The sequence below is a fragment of the Panthera leo genome, chromosome B4 (assembly GCF_018350215.1).
Source record: "Panthera leo isolate Ple1 chromosome B4, P.leo_Ple1_pat1.1, whole genome shotgun sequence".
Classification (NCBI taxonomy): Eukaryota; Metazoa; Chordata; class Mammalia; order Carnivora; family Felidae; genus Panthera; species Panthera leo.
Window position 1 is genome coordinate 29,138,019 of NC_056685.1, and position 22,493 is coordinate 29,160,511.

At 34.7% G+C, this 22,493-nt stretch overlaps 1 protein-coding gene across 3 annotated transcripts in view; it reads left to right on the plus strand.

The window, feature by feature from the left end:
• LOC122224035 (coiled-coil domain-containing protein 7-like) overlaps positions 1-4,138 on the plus strand; it is a 134,101-nt gene extending 129,963 nt beyond the window's left edge. For all 3 annotated transcript variants that reach the window (XM_042945300.1, XM_042945302.1, XM_042945301.1), the window contains 2 exons: positions 1,644-1,681; positions 4,000-4,138. In XM_042945300.1, the coding sequence (XP_042801234.1) occupies positions 1,644-1,681; positions 4,000-4,006 (45 nt within the window). In that variant the 3' untranslated portion in view covers positions 4,007-4,138. The remainder of the gene's footprint in view (positions 1-1,643; positions 1,682-3,999) is intronic.
• The last annotated feature ends 18,355 nt before the right edge of the window (positions 4,139-22,493 follow it).

A 22,493-nucleotide genomic window follows, 5' to 3' on the forward strand; every position in this document is an offset into this window, starting at 1 on the left:
ATATGAAAACCCACGGTGGTATATTACTTAGTATATAGGCCAACTCTTGTCACATATAGGCAATGACTCACGTACAATAGAAACTTATTTTCTCATGTAAATACTTCTGGGAAGTTCAGGTGTGTTTGTGTTAGGGAGTCCTGCTCTATAGGTTGATTCAGGTATCCTGGTATATGGAGGTTTTGACATCTTACATTGGCTTGCTGGGCCATATTGGGCATAGACATCCAGCTACTAGAAAAGAAGATGAAAGACCAGACATGAGTCATTTTCACCGACCAGGCCGGAAGGGGGTACACATCATTTTCTCTCATAATTAATTTACCACATTTAATTGCAGGAGGGACTTAGAAATGTAGACTAGTAATGTGCCTTAAGAAAAGAAAATTAGTTTGTTGAACACCAGAAGTCTTTGCCACAGGTGGGTAAGGATAAAGCTAGCTAATCTCTGTATGAAAGAAACTGAGTTAGGTAAAATTCAGGCCTGGGATAAAATCTAGTATCCCCATTATGCTACAGGAAAACATGTTCTCTTCCCAAGAGGTAATCTATTAATAAAATCACACTCTTGAGGTTCTAGATTCCTACATTTTTGATCAAACACCTCGATAAGCATATTTTGGGCATGGATTCTCTTTTTTGTTTCTTTTTTTTTTGTCTTAGACTTCATTTTTTTTCAATATATGAAATTTATTGTCAAATTGGTTTCCATACAACACCCAGTGCTCATCCCAAAAGGTGCCCTCCTCAATACCCATCACCCACCCTCCCTTCCCTCCCACCCTCCATCAACCCTCAGATTGTTCTCAGTTTTTAAGAGTCTCTTATGCTTTGGCTCTCTCACACTCTAAGCTCTTTTTTTTTTTCTCCTTCCCCTCCTCCATGGATTTCTGCTAAGTTTCTCAGGATCCACATAAGCGTGAAAACATATGGTATCTGTCTTTCTCTGTATGGCTTATTTCACTTAGCATCACACTCTCCAGTTCCATCCAGATTTGAGCATGGATTCTCAATATACTTTTACAAGTTATTTACTTTTTGAAAGTTTATTTGTTTATTTTGGTGGGGGGGGAGTAGGACAGAGAAAGAGAGGAAGAGAGAGCAGGCTCTGTACTGTCATCACAGAGCCCAGTGCAGGGCTCCATCTAAGGAATGAACTGTGAGATCATGACTTGAGCCAAAACTAAGAGTTGGTTGCTTAACCAACTGAGCCATCCTGGTACCCCTACAAATTTTTTAAATTATAAAAAAGCACTATCATATTAGTATACTATGTGTTAGTATCACCATGTTAGTATACTATTGGCATTTGAAGTATAAATATTTCAAAAGAATATTAAAAAGATTGAACAATTATGTGATGGATATATTTAATTATGTAATGGATATGTTTAAATAGTTTTTATTTACTATAAATATAAAGCCCTCTTTGCTTTCATTTAGAAATATAATTTTTGTAGTAGTTCATCTTCTAAAATATTTCTTCCAATGCCAACTATGGTAATTTCTTAGCTTTTTTGACACCTTAATCTTACAAATTGTCATATTTCAAAACCTGCTTTGAATGATATTTTTCTGAATAATTTAATGTAAACATTTGATGTGCATATTTAGTGTATTTAAATTTAGTATTTTTATTACAGATCTCAATTTTCACAAATGGAAGCCCAGCTGACAAAAGGTAAAACATTTAAAAATATTTTTTAATCTTTGTCAGTTAATGTGCCTAAATGGCAAAATAGCCATTCTAAATTCAGTATCATAAAACTCATTGATTTATATCTTTGCTTACAATATTGTACTCTTTGAAACTAATGTCTAAACTGTAGATGTTGTCAAAGATTGACAATTTTGGATACTGTGAAAATACAAATTTTTAAGTGAAAAATGTACACTAAGGACCAGATCTGATGTACAAAGCCATTTTCCCTCGTGCCCCCTGCCCCAACAACAATTAAATTTTCATATAGAAACTGAACATGACCCTTTTTAAAAAAATGATTTTTTGTGTAAGAACATTTTTTTTTATCTTGGGAAAAACACTTATGAGTGGGATTACTTACCTCATTCAGAATCATGACCTCTGTACATGAAACAACTCACTTAAAAATTTTTTTTGCATTTCATTTTTGCTTAATCATTCATTTTTGCATGCACATAAATAATTGAGTTGGTTGATGTATCCAATTAATCTTACAGTTTTCACTAGTGAGTGAGTCTGTTTGATTAATATGTTATGATTCACAGACCTATTCACAAACCAGTCAAGAAACAGAAATCCTGAACCACATAGATTAGTGAAACAGCAAATTCTGTCAATAAGTTAGGTAGCTATTCAATGAGAATAAACTATGTCAATATTTCTTTTCAGTCATTGACTTGAATTATTAATTTTGACCTTGGCTGCCATACAGAAAAGAAGAAAGTATTATCTAGTAGTGTGCATTTCTCGCTTCATTACTATTTTTAATGTTTCTAGATTACAGACCCAGATGAATTAGCAAGAATTAGGTAATAAATTTAATGATTAATGGCCAGAAGTTTTGAAAAGGTCCAGTTTAATGTCTGAAGCGACTAAATTTTAAAAGTATTTTTTTGATATATCAGGAGAAGATTAGACATTTATTTGTTGCTTTATAAACTTATGGGTAGAGTTCTTGTCATTTATTACTTCACATTATGATTATATATGGTCAGTATTATGACTATGTGATAAGATATAAGAAAAATTATTAATAATTGTCTTCAACTTTAATTGGAACTTAACCAGCTTATGAACTGTAGGAATAGAAACAAATAAAGCATGATACTCTTATATTCATGTTAAGATTATGGTAGAGTATGGCATACTACTGTAGTTTTTCTGTGGACACATGGTGAAGTATAGGATTTGAAAATGTTGGAAAGCTAATAATTTGTCACCCTGAAGAACATGAAGTGATAACTTTTCATATAAGTTTTTTTTTTTTAATATTGAATGCTTAGTTGCTGTTGCTGAATTTGATAGACTATACATTTGGTGAATCTCAGAATGTAGAAATATTGGCTTAAATGAAATTATTTTAAATAGAATTTCTACTTTCTATGAAGGCATAGTAAAGGCAGTCTCAGATACTGTGTATGAGCTTTTGGAAAAATCTTGAAGAAGGGTTATGATAGTGTTACTTTGAGTTACTACTCTGGCCAGCCCAGACTTATTGGCCAATAAGTCACAATTAAGAGTAATATGAAGTGGAAGAATGAAAGAAGGGTTGTATGGGGAATAGTGGACTGAGGATGATAGGGAATATAGGACATTAAGAACAGAAAAAGGTCATAGAATGAATATCAAAAAATTCCTCTTAAATGGCTTTTTCCCTTATTAATGTTAATTCATACAGTATTCCCTAACTTCAGGAGGAAGATTATTTCCATTAAATTTAGTTCAAACAGGGAAATGTGGACTGAGTGTCCATGCTGTGCAAAGCACTGAGCTAGGTATTATGTATATATATAATACAAAGATGACAACTGTATCATCTTTGCCCTCAATGCATTAATATTCTAGTAAGACAGACAAGACATGTACATAAATAAGTACATTATAATGCAGAAGATGCTTTCAATAAAAAGTTACCAAGAGATGCACCAAAAAGAAGGAAAAGTTGTTTCTGGCTGTATTGAGAGTAACAGCATTTAGTTTAAGAAAGATAGCTGGGTTAGATTTTGACAGGGAAATATGAAGAAAAGGTGTTATGCGTGGACTGAACAGTTGAAGCAAAGACAAGAGTGTTTAGAATCTATATAGTGTGCCAGGGAGAGACCAGTAATTTTTTTTTAAGTTTAAACTGAGTAGAAAATGGGAGATAGGACATGAAATAGGTTGCTTTAGCTTGATAGGTTTTATAGCATTTCCCTTAACAGCTGTAGGTTGAATATTGCTAAATATAATAAAAATTCAAACTGTTAAGCCCATGACATAATATTATTCATCAAACTTCATTTTGGGTTACTTCTTAGATCCTAATAGAATTTCTGAAATTCTTTGGAAAAGTCTCCCAAACCTTCAGAGAGTGGATGGGAGTGAAGCAAGGAGATCCCACCTGAACAGACATATGGTATTGATTACAATAAAGTACATTTTTTTTTTTGCGCTTTACAGCATTGAGCACTTTATTTTGGTTTAGGGAATGAATTAATGGCAAATATTTAATCAACACAATAGATGTTAGTAATTATGTTTCATATCATATGTGGTGTTAGCTTTTCTTAAATGTTTTATGGCGTTGAAATTTACACTTTTTGGATATGAAAATGTGAACTATTTCTTGGTGTTTTATTTTTAAGAGTTACACATCCAACTTTTTTCTAAATGTTTTTTTACAACTTTCTTCCCCAATACTAATTAAATTTATTAAACACGAAAACATAAATACAAAAGAGAAAGGGTATTAATATGTGTCCATTTTTTCCTTCATAGATTAGATGAGTAGCTATTAAATTTACTCATTCATTTATTCACTAAACTTAATCATTCAACAAATATTTTTGTCACCTTCGTATGTCAGATACTCTTTTGAACATTGGATTTTACTGATAAATAGCACAAATAAGCTCTCTTCTCTTGTGATGTTTACATTATAGTGGGAAAGAGAGGCAATAAACAAGTGGAAATACATAAACAAGATAACTTTAAAGAATAATAAATGAAGATAATAAAACTCCCTTTCTGATAGAGTCACAGGGGAGGATAATTTAGATTGGGTGATCAAGGAAGGTATTATGTATCAAGAAAAGAGATTATCTAATTAAGAAATAAATATTTTGCCCCTTTCCAATTTTTACCAGAATAAACTAAAAATAGAGACTTACCTTTTTAAAAACTCTAAAGGAGACTTTATAATTTCCTCAGTTAATGGTTGTGCAAGAAACATATTACTAGTGGCCCCAATTGTAGGTGTAAGGTAGATTTTATAGAGGAAATCTTACAAATGAAGAAATAGTGAGGGGTACAATATCTCCTAAACTATCATTATTCCCTGGAAAAGCACACTGAATTCTCCATAGGAAGTGCTCCTGAGAGGGATTTCCTCCTCACATAACACTACAAAACTATAGAGGAGTTGGGAGGGGATAGAGAACATCTAGTCAATCATGTTACAGTGCTTAGGGCTGCTTAGGGCAATGGTCTTGTTAGAAAAAGGTAACTCCTGGAGGAGTAAGCATTTGTATATTAACATAACTGGTATCAGTGAGAGTTGTTTTTCCATTCAACAGTCCTGGTGAGCCAGTTCTGCCAAACAACCAAAAGGGAGAATGGAGAGAGCCGCCAGGGCCATCCCCTAACAGAGATTTGTCTTTCCTCTGTCCGCTTCTTGGTCTTGGGGTCTTACTAATACGTCTTTTCATTAGGTCTGGCTGACACCGGGTTCTTATAACGATTTCCACAGTATTGCTTGGGAGAAAGATGCCAGTAAGGTCCACGGTGGGTTAGGTTTGGGTGCAAAACCAGCATGGATGCATAAACACATACATGCACTCATGTGTACACACATACACACACACACACAAACACACAGAGTCATTATAAGCTTTACTTCCTGAATGGTCAAAAATGGCCCTTTTGGAATATCTATATAATATCTGCAGAAAGAGAGAAATTTATTCATTATCTCCCTTGATATCCCCTCTCCAACCATTTCCCAAGGTCAGGTATGTTCACACCTGACAAATTGAGATCTGTTATTCCTTCCTAGAGATGAGGTTGTCATTGTTATGCAATGATAAATTCAGCAGGGACCCCAAAGTTACTATTTTCCCTCAGAAGTCACCTGCAGGGTTAAAAGAGGATGCTTGCAGAAGAATATGATGCAAACACAATGTCCATCTTTTAAATGAACAGTGTGCTTTGTCCATTCCACTGAGATCATAGCAGGGAGTGAAAAAAAGAAGGGGAATATATTATTTATCTTGAAACAACATTTTCTTTCACTCTTTATTTCCAAAGTGCAGTGGAGTTCAACCATTGCAGAGAGGCCCTTACAGGGTATGGCAGCCTATAACTTGTAAACAACAAGGGGAAGCTGGATTGACAAGTGCTACAGAGGTTGTTTTTAAAGAAAGTGACTTAGATGGCAAATAGAATGGAGTTGATGGGCAACAGTGGCTTTTCTGTCTTCTAGATAAATTCCCTATTAAACATCTTATTCCTTCATGGCAGTATAGATTTGAAGATGGCCCCAAGTCCATAGTAGACATGATGGTCATACATTCTTGATTGGCTTTTTCATTTCAGATATTTTCCTTTAGATTTAGTTCCTTCTCATGGGCAATGTACACATAAAAAATAAGGATTGGGTTTGTTACTTAAGTTGTTCTACCTATTTCCTTGTGTAGGGAACGTCTCAGGGAAAATGTAGGGAAAGTATGTGTATTTAATAGTTTTGTCCTGGGTGGCCTAATGACCTGACCCATGCAACTAGACCATTAGCAATGAAAGTATAATTCAATCTAAGAGTGTACTCTGTGGCTATGAACAATGCCTGAAATTCACCTAGTTTTGAAGAATGTACAATTCCATGGGATTTTAACAACTTACCATTATTGTGGTGGACAAATGCAGCACTTCATTAGATTTTAAGATCTTTGAGAGAGGCTGTTGGATCAGTGAATCGTTTTCTTGTCTGGTGGCAAATCTTGTAAGCAGAGGTCTAAGTCAGTGATTTGGTTAAAACAGCAGGGGAGTATCTCTGTGTCTAGTGAATGTGTGGACATATTTTGTTAATTTGGCCAAGGTCTTAAGGACTAGGATTGGCCCTTGATTGAATGTGCTAAGTCAGTTGCCTTTTTAATAGAATTTTCCCAGACTTGTACCACCTTATGAGATTTTAGAGAAGATCCATCATGGAATAGGAATGTTTGGTTGAAAAGTGAGAAAATGTGCCACATTAAGGCCCAGTAATAGGCCAAAGGCATGTGATATTTACCAGTGGGAAGAAGTAATTGAGTTCAGAGATCCAGGAGCTGACAAATAATTTGAAGTATTGTTGCCAAAGCTCCAGTCAGTAAAAGTTAGCTTACATCATGTATCTGTAATCCCATGAGTCTGAAGAATATGGCAGATATAAAGTTAAAACTTGTTTTTGTGATGCCTGAAACTCTTCCATAACTTCTTAATGTGGGAACTTCCATTTAAAATTAGTTACTGTGATACAGATACTTTGAAGAGTTACTACGTGTAGAATGTGATGTGATCAGTACCTAAAGAAGAAAGTCCTTTGTGGCTGGGGGCTGCAGGGCCAATAAATTTGTCTTCTTGGTACTGTCCAAATAATGATCCCCTCCCCAAAATTCATTTGAATGACAGGACCTAGATTGTGTTTTCATTTAGAATTATCTTTAATCAGATATGCCTAGAAAACAAGCAGTACTTCTTTAGTGTTGGGCCACTGTCCTCTATGTAATAGAATGTCTTGAAATTGCTACCAGTTAGCATTGTGCTAGTTTTATTCCATCTATTAAAAGTGTATGTCAGGAATTCAAATATTCCCAAGAAGGAATAGTAAAGGTATGTTGCATGTTTTGCTACAACATGTATCTGTAGTGGTGGCAATGTATTCAGTAGCTGGTGTAATGACAAAGACTTGAGTAGGGGGTACAGTTGTTTTTTTCATTGTTGAAGCTTCAATAGTCAACTATGGTGCCCAATGTTTTTTTAACCAGACATATTGGCATTCCATAGCATCCCTGCATGCGTCAAATTTTGTTTTGAGAGTAATTTATGCTTACTTTTTTTATATGGAATATTATTGAATGGTAGGTTTGCACAGTTAATCCCAAGTTCAGGTACTTGACCAATAGGGTAGTTGTCCAAACAGCATGGCTGTGTATCTATTCTCGGTTTAGTATTTCAGAACTTCCATGTCAGTTATATAATCTAAGAGAAGCAGCAAAATTGTTTGTAATATAGAGTACAAAAATAGTAGCCCTGTGTGTCAGGGGTTCCTAAGACCATTCCCATCAGGGGCAGAACTCATAGGACTCAATCTAGAGTCATTATCATGGCTATAATTTGTTATAGCAAAAGGTTGCAAAGCAAAATCAGTAAAGGAAAAAGTTTCATGAGAGAAAATTTGGAATAAACCAGGTGCCAACTTCCAAGAGGCCTCTTCCAGCAGAGTCACACAGGATGCTCCTAATTCTTTTAGCAATGAATTATGGCAATACATATGAAATGTCAAGCTCATTAGAGACTCGGTGCCCAGGGTTTTTATTGAGACTAATCATGTAGCACCCTCCACCTGCCAGTTACTAAAATTCCAGGCTATCAGAGGGAAAGCAGGTACTCTCATGAATCACAGTATTTGTACAAACAGGTCTGACACAGTGAGCCACTCTTATCAGTTCTTGGAATTGTAGGAACCCTCACCAAATCCAAGTTCCTAAACGCTGGCCAAGACTCAACCTTGAAATCAGGTAATTCTAAGTAGTCTTAATCCTGCTGGGCTCACTCTTTTTTTTGTGCAGTACACCCCTGTAGCCAACACATTTTTACAGTAAAATTGTTATCAGTGAGTTCCCATCCTCTAGGGTGAGACTAACCTGTATTATTAGTCTCAGTTATAACCTTTAGGAGTCCTGGCCTCTGTTAGTAAAACAAATCCCATCTTAGAATGCCAAGTGGCATTTTCTATATTGATCTTTTCTTCACCTTACCTATAGCACTAATTCAGGAACTGTCCAACTCTGGCCAGTAAGTTGAAGCTGACAGAAAGAAAGAAGGCTTTCTAGGACTGAGACTTTATCATGACAGTCAGGGCACACATAAAAGAAATATAAAATCCCAGACACATGGTACCTCTGGAAACAAAGACTTGATAATTGTTAGAGCACCCCAAATGCACTAACATTAGTTTAGGCAGTAGAGGTGAACAGGGCCCCCAGGTGGCCTCCCACCCTAGGATTGATTTAGTTGAGTCCTTCTGTTTTAAAAGGACTGCTCAAAAGCAGTCAGTTCCAAACACTCTTTCTTGTGAATGACACCAGTTAATCTACCTAGAAGGTGTACATGACACTTGAAGCTGTTCTGCATGGGAAGTGCAGAATTTGGGCCACCCCCTGCTATCTCATAATCAGCACTGTCAAGTGTGATCTTAGGTCTCAGCAGTCAGTTTGAATTCAGAGTGCTCTCAGCACTGTGGAAAGGTAGCACAGGGCATTTTCCTTCAGAAAGAGGGGAAAACTTCTGAAATAGTTCTGAAAAACAAAGGTTATTAGTACCCTCCCCCTCTCTAGTGCCTCCTAAGGTGCTGGGGTTTTGTTTTTTGTCAGGTGTTACAAAAATCAGTGTTTTCATTTAGTAATCAAAACTTTACATTTTTTCCCAAATCATGTTCTACTTTCATCCATATTTTTTGATAAGGAGAGTTGTATTCAAGAAGGACAAAAGCATTTTTTCAGAAAAGCATTTTTGTGTGTGCTAACCAGAAAGATACAACATGTTTGGAAATTAGGGCAAATTCTGAATTTTCAAAAATTTCAAAATGGATTTGCCATAACCTCCCATCTCTGATGTTCTGATCACTTATCCAGTGAGCAGCCTAGAAAAAACAATCAATCCCTCGGTGTTAACAACTGTTTTAATAGTCAAACCAACTTACTAAGGTGTGTATACCACAGGTGAGGAGACAGGTGAGAGAAGTGGAGTAAGAGTATCAGTCCATTGTTGCAAATTGACTCTTGACTAATCTAGCAAGTCAAACACAATAATCAACATTGATAGAGGGAGGTGACAGTTTGATCTATTAAGAGCATGCAGTGGCCACAGTCCTTTGAGATGTACCTCTCCCAACTTGCAACTTTCAGCAGGGAAAGTGAGGGAGGCAGTTAGTCTCTGTACACAGAGTAGATAAGCAGCTGAATTTAAGATGGTTTCATCAGAGAACAAGATCTTTTCTGTGGATATTTGTATGTGATCCAGATGGTCCAGTCTACACACATGATGTTTTGAGAGTTTAGGAACTCAAAAGACAGGTGTCCTAAATCTGTAAGTGTCCCAGAGTCTGATTAAGCCCATGTCTGCTTTTCATTCTTTAGAACAACCCATGCTGAGGCTGGAACAGCCTATAGCAGACAGTATCAGGTTTCAGGTCCAGGCAATCAGGATCTTCAAATTAGCTTTTTTTCTTTAATTAATTTTTATTTTTATTAGTAGCAAAGCTGAGATGCTATAGAGACAGAGAGCCCTATTACAAGTCCAAATGGCAATCAAGGCATTACCAAACCTTCCTTGTCAGTCTTACAACCCAAACTGACTCACTCAAAAATATGCACATCAGGTCAGAAAATTATCATGCTTTAAGAGTCAAATGTCTGATTTTACAAGACCCTATTGGCAACCAGAAGCTTCCATTTAAAACTCCAAAAGTGTATTTTCATTTAGGGATTGCCTCTCTTGCCCCTGTTGCCTTTCCTTTTCCAGAGCTTTCAATTGGCAAAAATCATGAATTATGGAATATTAACCTATTTTCAATATCTAAAGAATTTAAATTCCAAGCTACCCTTGGCAACAGAATTTCATTAGTACATTTTCTTTGCAGATTTCCCTCATCAGGATGATTCTTCTAGCATTTATGAAATTAAAAAATATAGCATTTCACATCAATTTTTATCATATACCAATGCAGTAGTTACAAAATACAAAGCCATTAAAATATTCTCCTTTTGGGGGGCATCTGGGTGGCTCATTCGGTTAAGCATCTGACTCTTGATTTCAGCTCAGGTCATGATCTCACATGATCTCAGGTCATGAGTCCGAGTCCCCCCCCCCCCCCCCCCCCAATCAGGCTCTGCCCTGACAGCACGAAGTCTGCTTGGGATTCTCTGTCCCCCTCTATCTCTCTCTCTGCCCCTCCCCCACTCTCTCTCTCTCTCTCTCTCTCTCTCAAAAATAAATACATAAACATTTAAAAATATTGTCCTTTTTACTCATTTCAAATGTATACTAGCAATACATTTAGCATTTACAGGGCTAACATTAGAGATCTAAGCTGGAATGCAAGGGGAAGGGCGTAATGCTACAGCACTAACAGGGTTGGGTTGAAGAAAAGACTAGAGACCCCCCCCCACCCCAACCCTATCCCCCACCTCCACTTTTTTCCCCTTTGGTCTTTTTAAAGCTTTGCTTCAGCACTAGGAGCTGATTTAAACTTTTTCTCTTCCATCTGAAGGAAAAAGTGACTACAAACTGGTTTTTACAGCCCTTGGCATATCCAAAGCCCACCTTTGAGTATGTTTAGGCCCTTTATCCTCCCACTTGGTGGAGAGAACAAACACCAAAGACTTCACCCAGGCTACATCTTTTCCCTTAATTTCACCAGAAAAGTAGCCAGGGGGTCCAGCAAGCCAATTCTCCTGGAGTTGGATGTATTATTTTCAAATTCTACAGGTAAACTTTTACCTCTCAGCTGCTACTTCATACCATAGATGACTTCATAGCCACCTAAAATTAATCATATTCCATCCCAACCTTTCATAATTTCTTTTCCCAAACAATGCTTTCTTCGTATTTTAGTGCATCTGCAGGCCATTCTAGTGAATACCACTCCTAATACCAACTGTGTTGGGGGTCTACAAGACCATCCCTAGGTACAGTGATTTACTAGGGGGACTTACATGGCTCAGCAGATAGTCATTATCATGATATTATAGCAAAAGGATACAAAGAAAAATCATCAAAGGCGAAAAGTATATGGGGCTTTTAAATGCAGACAACAAACTGAGGATGGAAGGGAATGGGGTTGGGAAGGGGAGTGGGGAAAGTGGGTGATGGGCATTGAGGAGGGTACTTGTTGGGATGAGCACTGGATGTTTTATGTAAGTGATGAATCACGAAGCCAAGAGCACACTGTATACACTGTATGTTAGCTAACGACAATAAATTATCTATATATATTTTAATATATTATTTATATATAACATAAATATATTTATATATAAAATATAATATTTGAATATTATATTTAAATATATATAAATATGTATGTATAAAAGGTATATGGGGCAAAGTTTGGAAGATACCAGGTATAAGCATCCAAAAGTCCTCTCTTAGTGGAGTCACATAGGACATGCTTGATTACTCCAGCAACAAATTGTGACACATGAAATGTTGTCTACCAGGTAAGCTCATTAGAGACTCAGTACCCAGGTTTTTTTTACTGGTAGCTTGCCATATAGATACCCTGTGCCTACAATATACTAGAAATACATACTCCCAGAAGGAAAGCAGGTGTTCAGGATAAAGCACACTGTTTTGTACAGTTTTGGCACAGTGAGCCACTCTTATCAGTACTGGGAATAGTGGGAACCCCGGCAGCTTCCTAGATGCCAGCCATGAGCCAATCTTATAAATAGGCCTATTTAAGGATAAAAGTCTCAGCCCTGCTATGTTAATTCCTTTCTACACAACATGTAAGATTCAGTATATAGCCAGTTTAGGAATGCTTGAGTCTCACTCTCTGGAGAGCCAGAAAGGTCAGGGCACCATCTCAGTTTGTCCTATATGTGTTAACTGTTCATTCCAAATTTTGTATCAGCCCGATAGTTTTTCTCCCTTCAGTTTCAAGAGAGACCAACAACAAAGTAGCTTATCCATCCAATTTTTGTAAGTCCCTTTCAGGCTTTAGTATTGGCCTGTTAACTTTCAGTATTGGCTTTGCTGACCTAGCCTCTTTGATTTTACCTTAGTAAATAAGGTGCTGTAGCCACCTACTTCTAAGTTTATTGCTCCAGATTTTTCTTTTATAGCAAATTGGCTCCAGGATTTCTAAGAAATCTTCCCCCATTTCTGGGCTTCAGTGGTCTATGGACTATGTGGCTGTCCTACCTACTTCAAGGTTATGGTGTCCCATATCTCTGTGGCTATGTGGGCTCTAGCCATTATAGTTTGGCAAAGTAATTTTCCTCTCTGAGGCTTTAGTGACTATATATAATATGGCCACTGAGATATTGGCCATTCTAACTCAACAGTTTGATGTAAAGCTTCCAGTGAGTTTATTTCCCACCTCAGTGGTGGCCAATCAAACTATTTCTGTTTTCAAAAGCTATAATATCCAGATAAGTCATATACAACTTAGTACACAATGTATGTTTTTACAATATAATAGTATTTATCAGAAAAAAAAAAACTTTACAAGCAGAGTAGAAGCAGAATACATGCAATATTCCAAACTCATTTTTCACAAGGAATGTTTGGGCTAGAGATAACTTGACAGATAAGAGTACTCTAGGGAAAGGATCCTATTCACATTCTAGTTTATATATTTATAGAGAAGTTGGGAGGGGTGCAGAGAAAAATAGATGATTCTGTAACTATGAAACTCCCTGAGGAAGGGAAAGTAGACATGTCAATAAAAGAGCATCTGGAGGGAGTTCACCGTCCAACATTATAGGTATCAGTGAAAGATTTTGAGAATCTCTGCCAAGTTACCAACTAGGGAAAGGGAAATATCTACCAGGGCCATGCAAAAGAAAATATGTTTATCATCCTTATTAGCCAACCATTTGTTTTTTCTAGTGTTAGAATAGTTTCCCTTTTTTTGTTTCATATAATTTCCTTATTTTATAGTTTAAGTCCTATTTTTAATTATTTCAGTATTAACAATAGTTGTTATTTGTAGCTAGTCAACATTTTCAGTGTAAGGTATATTTACGCATTTACAAACTATTTCTAAATAGTCCACCAGCCTTATTTTCTCCAGGTGAAATAATTCTAGTATCTTAACATTTAATTTTTCCAGGTTTTTAGTTATTTGTTTTTACTGAATCTTTTCTAATTTTTGAGTTCCTTTCTAGTTCCTTCTAGCTGAAACTAATTACAATGAAGAATTTGACCAATGCTAATTATAATTTTTTATAAAAATTTGATAATTTTTGAATGTTAATTTTACATTTGCTATATTGAAATTTTCCTATAAAGTTAATTTTTAGAATCATTTAAGATTGTACTATATACTTTGAATCCTAGATCTTTTGTTTTCCTTGTATATAGGAATGCATTCCACATCTTCTGTTATTGCAGATAAAAATATCAAATGCATCCTCCTCTATATTTCCATTGATAATTAAAAGTTCAGTGTATATATCAATACTTACAAGAGAATTTTTTTTCCTAAGGAAGGAGGGAAATGCCTTGGGGATTGTGTTGACAGTTTAGAAAATGGATGGAGTTAATAAGGAAAGCTAAAAAAAAGAAGGACTTGGAACAGAAACAGACAAAATATCCTACTTGGGCAGTAATTCAATGGAAATCTTTAATTTTGCCTGGATGACAATGTGTTAAAAGGGTGTCTATGATGATATGCATAACAGATTATGATTTTATACATCTATTTGCTTGGTGAGAAAAGGATGCAATGCTCAGATCTTCAGAATTAACAGATGCTTTAGCAAGCAAGAGGAGATTTATTCTTTTTTTTAAATGTTTATTTATTTTGAGAGAGAGAAAGAGAGAGGGAAAGCAGGGAAGGGGCAAAGAGAGAGAGACAGAATCTGAAGCAGGCTCCCTGCTGTCAGTGCAGAGCCGGATGTGGGGCTCAATCTCACGAATCGTGAGATCGTGACCTAAGCCAAAATCAAGAGTCAAACGTTCAACTGACTGAGCCACCCAGGTGCCCCAAGAGATTTATTCTTTATATTACTTCAGTAATGTTGAAGACTGTAATGCAGAATACTGTCAACCTGCTTACATCATATCTGTTGAAATACGTGCTCATACATATACTATTATATTGTAGTGTTTTATCATGGAGTGATAATAACTAGAAAGAATCTTAATTAAAAGTGGACAACAAATTATGCAAATTTAGCAAGACATAACATATATTTTTTTGATAATTTACCAAAGAACAGGGATAGGGCAAATCATTATTATATTCTATGTGAATATAGGCTGCCTTCCATAGACTATCCTCTTCCTCCTTTCTTCTCCTCTTCTTTTCCCCTCCTCCTCCTCCTCCTCCTCCTCCTCCTCCTCCTCCTCTTCTTCCCTTTCCTCTTCTTTTCTTTTATAATCCAAACAAACATCAGGGCTTGAAGGTATGCCTGTCTCCACTTCTTAGAGCTATCTGTTTGGCTGATGTGAGCTTGAACACAGTACTGCTTACATGCCTTTATAGTATTTTTCATTCTTGTTTCCCCTCAGCAAAATTATTATGGTGTTATTCAATAGTTCTTTATGATTTTGGGAGCCAGTATAAGTGGGGAATGCTTGTATGTGGAAGTATGGTTATAAATAAACTTTGTATTATATTCTTTGTATTGTATTTAAGGCCTTGTTCTTGAGATTGCCACACTTTGTCTCTATTGTTATAATAGGATCATTTATCTGTGTAGAATCAAGTGACTAATGATATCCCCTAATAAACATTTCAAAATCTTTAAAAATATTTTGCTTTCTGCTTATAGCTGTGTGGTAATATTAGTGACAGGAGTGGTGATTTGTGTATAGCTCCAGTATGTTTGTAAAACATCAATTTATATCATGTACTTGAACAATTGTTATGCTTCAGTGGCCTAATGACAACAGTCCTATAGGACATATCTTCAAAAATAGTTTCCAGAAGAGTGTTAGACTATTTTCTAACCAGTCATTTAAAATGAAATACCTAATAAAAGTATTAAATCATGTTTGAGTTTGAGATATCACCCTTAATTTAGGACAGGCAGCCACCTATTCTCTTTACTTCAATATTGGAATTCATTTTATAACACACTCACAAAAAAAAAAAATGAAAAAAAAATAACAAAAATCTGTTTGTCAGATTATATTTCTTTAAAAAACTTTTTTTAATGTTTATTTATTTTTGAGACAGAAAGAGACAGCATGAGTGGGCGAGGGTCAGAGAGAGAGAGAGAGAGGGAGACACAGAATCTGAAGCAGGCTCCAGGCTCTGAGCTGTCATCATAGAGCCCAGTGCGGAGCTCGAACTTACGGACCATGAGATCATGACCTGAGCTGAAGTCAGATGCTTAACTGACTGAGCCACACAGGCGCCCCTATTATATTTCTTTTTAATCATTAATTATCTTACCGTTTTGGTCTCAGAATTGTCCTCCATACCTGTCTTTTTTATAATCCAAACTCTGGTGTTTGAAATTCATCCTAAGTGAAAGATTAAGATGGGCAGCAATAGTTAACATTGTAAAGTTTTACATCTGTGTGACTAAAATTTAAATTATTTTTAGACATTGCAATGCATCTTAGGCAAATCATATTAACTGGAGTAATAGCTGTATAAAATGAAGAGCCATCAAACTCTGTTGTATTTGGTAGGGATAGAAAAGCTATGTTAAATTCTATAGAACACAGGTAGTTTGACCATTGAAATTATCATCTAACCTGGAAAGCTAGGGCAGGCATAAAGTGAGACTGTACAGGCAAACGATGGCATATGGTTACCCTAGTTCTGGAATCTTAATAAGCTGATCCTGCCAAATGGTGAAGAATAAATGATTATTACCTGGAAGAAAACTAACTCAGAGCTTGGAAATGGACTCTTGTGGAAGACAGTGATCTTTTAATATTAAAACTGCTATAGAGAAATTTTTATTTTTATTTTCATTCTGAAATGAAATTGTGGAAAAACAACTTTGAAATAAATGTACTTAAGGGCATCCTCCAAAATGTCTTGTGCTCAACTTTGACCAAATATTTTTTGTTCTGTGGCCTGTTATGACCTCGAATAGCTCTTATGTTAAGTATTTTAAGTGTAACTTCTATTTTAAATCCCAGAAAATATATTACCTTCAACTAGCTATCTAGCAGCAACTTCATATTTGCATTACTATTAATTAATTATTAGGATTGCTTATTTAATATTCATATAGATTATGAAAATGATTCTTCAATTACAAATAAAAAATGTTCTTCACATTATCTAATACCAGATGTTTTGTAATTCTAAAGCTCAGAGAAGAAAAGAGCTAGCTCTGCTATTTCAGATCTTTCACAGATCCTAAATTCTCAAGATGGGTCAGACTTTGTAAGGAGTTCAAATGAAGTTTCAGCTGATAAAGACCTATCCCATATACCTCCATTAAAGACCCATGATAAATTATTAACAAGATTACTATCAAAGAGATAGAAGATTTACTGTCTGTCAGTACATCACTTCAAGGGAAGGAAACAGTGACAGAATCATTCATTTAACCCCCTGTGACTAAAAGGAAGCCGATGGGTAGTGACATATCAAAGGTAAGATGATTTGAAAGGTACAATGATTTGAAAGCTGTTTACTTTGAATTGCTAGACTCCTTTAATATTTTAAGTAAATGTTAATTAAAACTCATTAATATGTTCTTATTTAAAGGGAATAAAAAGTATGCATTTTTAACCCAATCTGTTTTATATTTAGGATGTTTAATATTTGAGAATCATAGTAATATTTTAACAAAAAATTCTAAGGTGTGTCGATAAAGAAGTTGTGGCTTAGAGTTAAAATGATAAAAGATATACAATTCCTAACTGAGACAGGGAAATTTTCATTTCAGGTTCATCTAGAAAAAATATTTTTATACAATAAGGTAATTGTGAAAGCATAGTTATTTTTGAAATGATTTTATATACCTTAAACAAGCCCTAGAACATTATTAGACTTGCTTTTGTTAAAACAGTATTTGATTAGGAAAATCTTAGAGCAAAAATCCTGGGTAGAAATGATAAAAAGGGTTATTTATATATATTCAATATGAATTTATTTACAGTATATTTTTATCATAGAAATTATTAGAGTGGCCTTAAAAATAATTTCATAAGCCAGTTGAGTTAGTCTAGAGATTGAATCAGACTAAAATATAAATCTAAACTAGAATCATGATCATTATTAACATGATTTATTTGGAATTATTTATGAGGAGAATCACAATATAGTTTGGGTTCCCTCCACACACATGTTCTCAAATGCTTTCAGATCCATTAATGTTCTCATGTTTTTTATGTTTACATTCAGGATATAAAAGTAAAACATTGCTGCAATAACATTGTAGATATGAGTAAAAATTGTTGCTCTGGAAGATGGTAATCAGAGTTCCAAGATATATAATTTGAAATCACTTATTATAACTTTTATTATTAAGGTTGCTGTTGTAGAAGAGAAATTATAAAGTAAGACTGAAAAACAAACTTACCAAGAAATGAGAATTTCAAGGTAAAAAGATTTTCTGTTTTGTGAGTTTTTTATTGTGTTTCCCATGATATAATTACAAATAAATGGAGGGACATTTTTAAATATAGAACATTATTAAATATAGAAATAACTCCTTGGAGAGTCATCACATAATACATAAATAAATTGACCAATCTGTAAAAATTAATTTGGTGAGTTAACATTATATTACTCAAAGAGTTTATTTCAACTAAGATCTATGTAAAAGAGAAGTGATAGCTTTGCCTCAACCAAATAACAGTATTTGGCATTATGAATTTTTAACATAAAATATCAGGTCAAAAATTCATCAAGGGATAGCAGAGAAAAAGATGATTTGTGGTATAAATAATAATATTTTAGCCAGATTCTTTAGGTGTTTTATATAATATATTTTATATATTTTAAAACAATGATAAATTTGTTATTCCTAACCAACATATATAACTTTAATAATTGACCCATATCTTACTGGATTAGCTTGAACTTTCAAAACAAAATTAAATGGTTGTGATGTGGCAGGCAGGAGAGTTACTCTTCTATTGTGCTTTGAGATGAGAGTATCTCTACTGTTTCACCTATGTTACCAGGTTATCTGAGATAAATATTCTCATGATCATGATGTTTTCTTTTTTCAATAATAAAATAATAAAATTTTATTACAAATTTTAACCAGCAGTTGGTCTGAGTTTAATCAATCTGCTAATTTTTTTTATTGTGGTAAAATATACATAACATAAAATTTGCCATTTTAATTATCTTTAAGTGTACAATTCAGTGGCATTAATGACATTCGTGATGTTGTGCAACCATTGCTACATCGATTTCCACAACTTTTCATCACCACAAAAAGAAACTCACTAAGCAATAACTCCCATTCCTGCCTCTGTTGAGCCCCAGGTAGCCTCTAATTTACTTTCTATCTGTATGAACATGCCTATTATATTTCATATAAGTGGAATCATATAATATTTGTCCTTTTGTGTCTGGCCTATTTCACTTAGCATAATGTTTTCAAACTTCATATTGTAGCATGTATCAGAACTTTATTCCTTTTTTATGGCTGAATAATATTTCATTGCATGGATATATCACCTTTTGTTTATCCATGTACCTGCTGATAAACATTTGGGTTGCTTCCATCTTTTGGCTATTGTGAATAATGCTTCAGTGAACATGGTGTACAGTAGCTGTTTAAGTCTCTGTTTTCAATTATTTTTGGTAGGAGTGTAATATCTGGATCATATGATAATTCTAATTTTAGCTTTTTGAGAAACTGTGTATTGATTCTGCATCCTGTAGCTTTTACTAAACTCATTGCTCATATTCCACAGGTTTTAGTCTTGGGGATTTTCAATAGACAGTTGACCCTTGAATAATGCAGAGGTGGGGTGCTAATCCCCTGTGCAGTCAAAAATATGTGTATAACTTTTATCTTTCCCCAAACTTAACTATTAATAGTCTACTGTTGACCAGAACCTTACCAATAATACGTAACAATTAACACATATTTTATATGTTATATGTATTAGGTACTGTATTCTTACAATAAAGTGAGCTAGAGAAAAAATGTTAAGAAAATCATAAAAGATAAACTACATTTACAGTACTGTACTGCATTTCTCAAAAAGAATCTGCATATAAGTGGACCCATGCAGTTCAAACCCATGTTGTTCAAGAATCAACTGTGCAAAATCTTATCATCTGCATATAACAAAATTTTTAATTCTTTTTTTCCTATTTAGATACCTGTTATTTCTTTGTCTTGCCTGATTGTTCCAGTTAGAACTTCTAGTACTGTATTGAATAGGAGTGGTGACAATGGGTACACTTGTCTTGTGCCTGATCTTAAAGGAAAAGCTTTACATTTTTCTTCACTGAGTATAATATTAGCTATGTGTTTGTCATATATGGCCTTTCTTCTGTTGACTTACATACCTTATACACCTAAGCTGTTGAGGGTTTTTATCATGAAGGTTATATTTTGCCAAATGAATTGTGATATATCACAAGTATTGATTTATGTATGATGAAATATCCCTATATCCCGAGGTTAAATTGCACTTGGTTATAGTGTATGATCCTGTAGTTTTCTTTTCTTGTACTGTCCATATCTGGCATTTGGAATCAGGTAATACTAGACTCATGCAATGAGTTTGGAAGTGTTCCTTCCTCCTCAAATTTTGGGAAGAGTGTGAGAATGATTGGCGTTAGTTTTTCTTTGAATGTTTTGTAGAATTCACCAGTTAAACAATCCTGTTGTGGAGTTTTCTATGCTGAGAGGGTTTTGATTACATGGTAATATCCTTACTTGTTATTGGTCTTTCAGACTTTCTGTATCTTCCTGCTTCAGTCCCGGTAGGTTGTATAATTCTAGGAACTTATTCATTTTGTCCTGATTATCTAATTTCTTGGCTTATATTTGTTCATAGTAGTCTCTTAGGATCCTATGAATTTCTGTCCTGTCAGTTGTAATTTCTCCTCTTTCATTCTGGTTTTATTTATCATTCTTTTTTTTTTCTTAGTCTTGCTAAACCTTTATCAATTTTGTTTATCTTTTGGAAAAAAACCTACTCTTGTTGATCTTTTCTATCATTTTTCTGGGCTCCATTTAATCTCTTTTCATTCTTGCCTTTATTATTTCCTTACTTCAGCTATGTTTGGGCTTAATTTGTTCTTCTTTTCTAGTTCTTTGAGGTGTGAAATTAGATCATTTATTTGCTATCTTTCTAATTTATTAAACCATTAGCCCTTGAACAACACAGGTTTGAACTACATGGGTCCACTTATATGCAGATTTTTCTTTCAAGAAATACAATACAGTGCCATAAGTGCATTTTCCTTATGATTTTAAAAAAGGTTTTATTTAAATTCCAATTAGTTAACATGCAGTGTAGTATTAGTTTCTGGTGATATATATAGTGATTCAACACTTCCATATAGCATCCAGTACTCATCACAGCAAGTGCTCTCCTTAATCCCTATTTCACTCACCTGCCCACCCCCCACTTTCTGGTTACTATCAGTTTGTTCTTTATAGTTAAAAATCTGTTTCATGGTTTTCTTCTTGCTCTTTTCCCCCTTGCTTGTTTATTTTCTTTCTTAAATTCCACATGCAAATGAAATCATGATATTTGTCTTTTTCTGACTGACTTATGTTGCTTAGCATAATACTGTCTTGGGGCACCTGGGTGACTCAGTTGGTTAAGTGTCTGACTTCAGGTCAGGTCATGATTTCATGGCTTGTGAGTTTGAGCCCCATGTCAGGCCCTGTGCTGACATTTCAGAGCCTGGAGCCTCCTTCAGATTCTGTGTCTCTCTCTCTCTCTCTCTGCCCCTCTCCTGCTTGCAGTCTGTTTCTCTCTCTCTCCTCCTCATCTCCCTCTCTCTCTCAAATATAAATATTTTTTTTAAAAAATACTAGCTCCATCCATGTCATCACAAATAGCAAGATCTCATTCTTTTTTATGGCTAAGTAATATTCCATTGTATGTATGCTTCATTTTCTTTATCTACTCATCAGTTGATGGACGCTTGGGCTGTTTCCATAGTTTGGCTATTGTAGAAAATGCTGCTATCTGTTAAATCCATTGTTTCCTTTTGATTTTATGTTTATATCATCTGTCCATTGATGTAAGTGGAGGCTTAAAATCCCCTACTATTATTGTATTATTATTGATTTGTTCTTTTATGTTTGTTATTGTTTTATATATTTTAGTCCCTCCATGTTGGAAACATAAGTATTTACAATTGTTATGTCTTCTTGTCAGATTGTCCCCTTTATGGTTACATAGTGTCCTTCATTGTCTCTTGTTACAGACTTTGTTTTAAATCCTATTTGGTCTGGTACAAATATTGCAACTCCAGCTTTCTTTTGACATCCCTTTGCATGATAGATTTTTTACCCATCCCTTCACTTTCAATCTGCAAGTATCTTTAGGTCTAAAATGAGTCTCTTGTAGGCAGTGTATAGATGGGTCTTGTTTTCATTTTTATTTTTTATTTATTTTTTATCCATTCTGTCACTGGGGATCTTTTGATTGGGACATTAGTCCATTTACATTCAACCTCATTATTGATAGATTTGTATTTATTGCCATTTTGTTGCTTATTTTGTGGTTGTTTATATAGTTTTTCTCTGATCCTTTCTTCTCTTTCTCTCTTTCATGGTTTGTTGGTTTACTTTAGTGATATACTTAGATTCCTTAGTGTTTTCTTTTAATTTAAAATATGCAGTATATTAAAGAATCTAAGTGATATACTTAGATTCCTTAGTGTTTTCTTTTAATTTAAAATATGCAGTATATTAAAGAA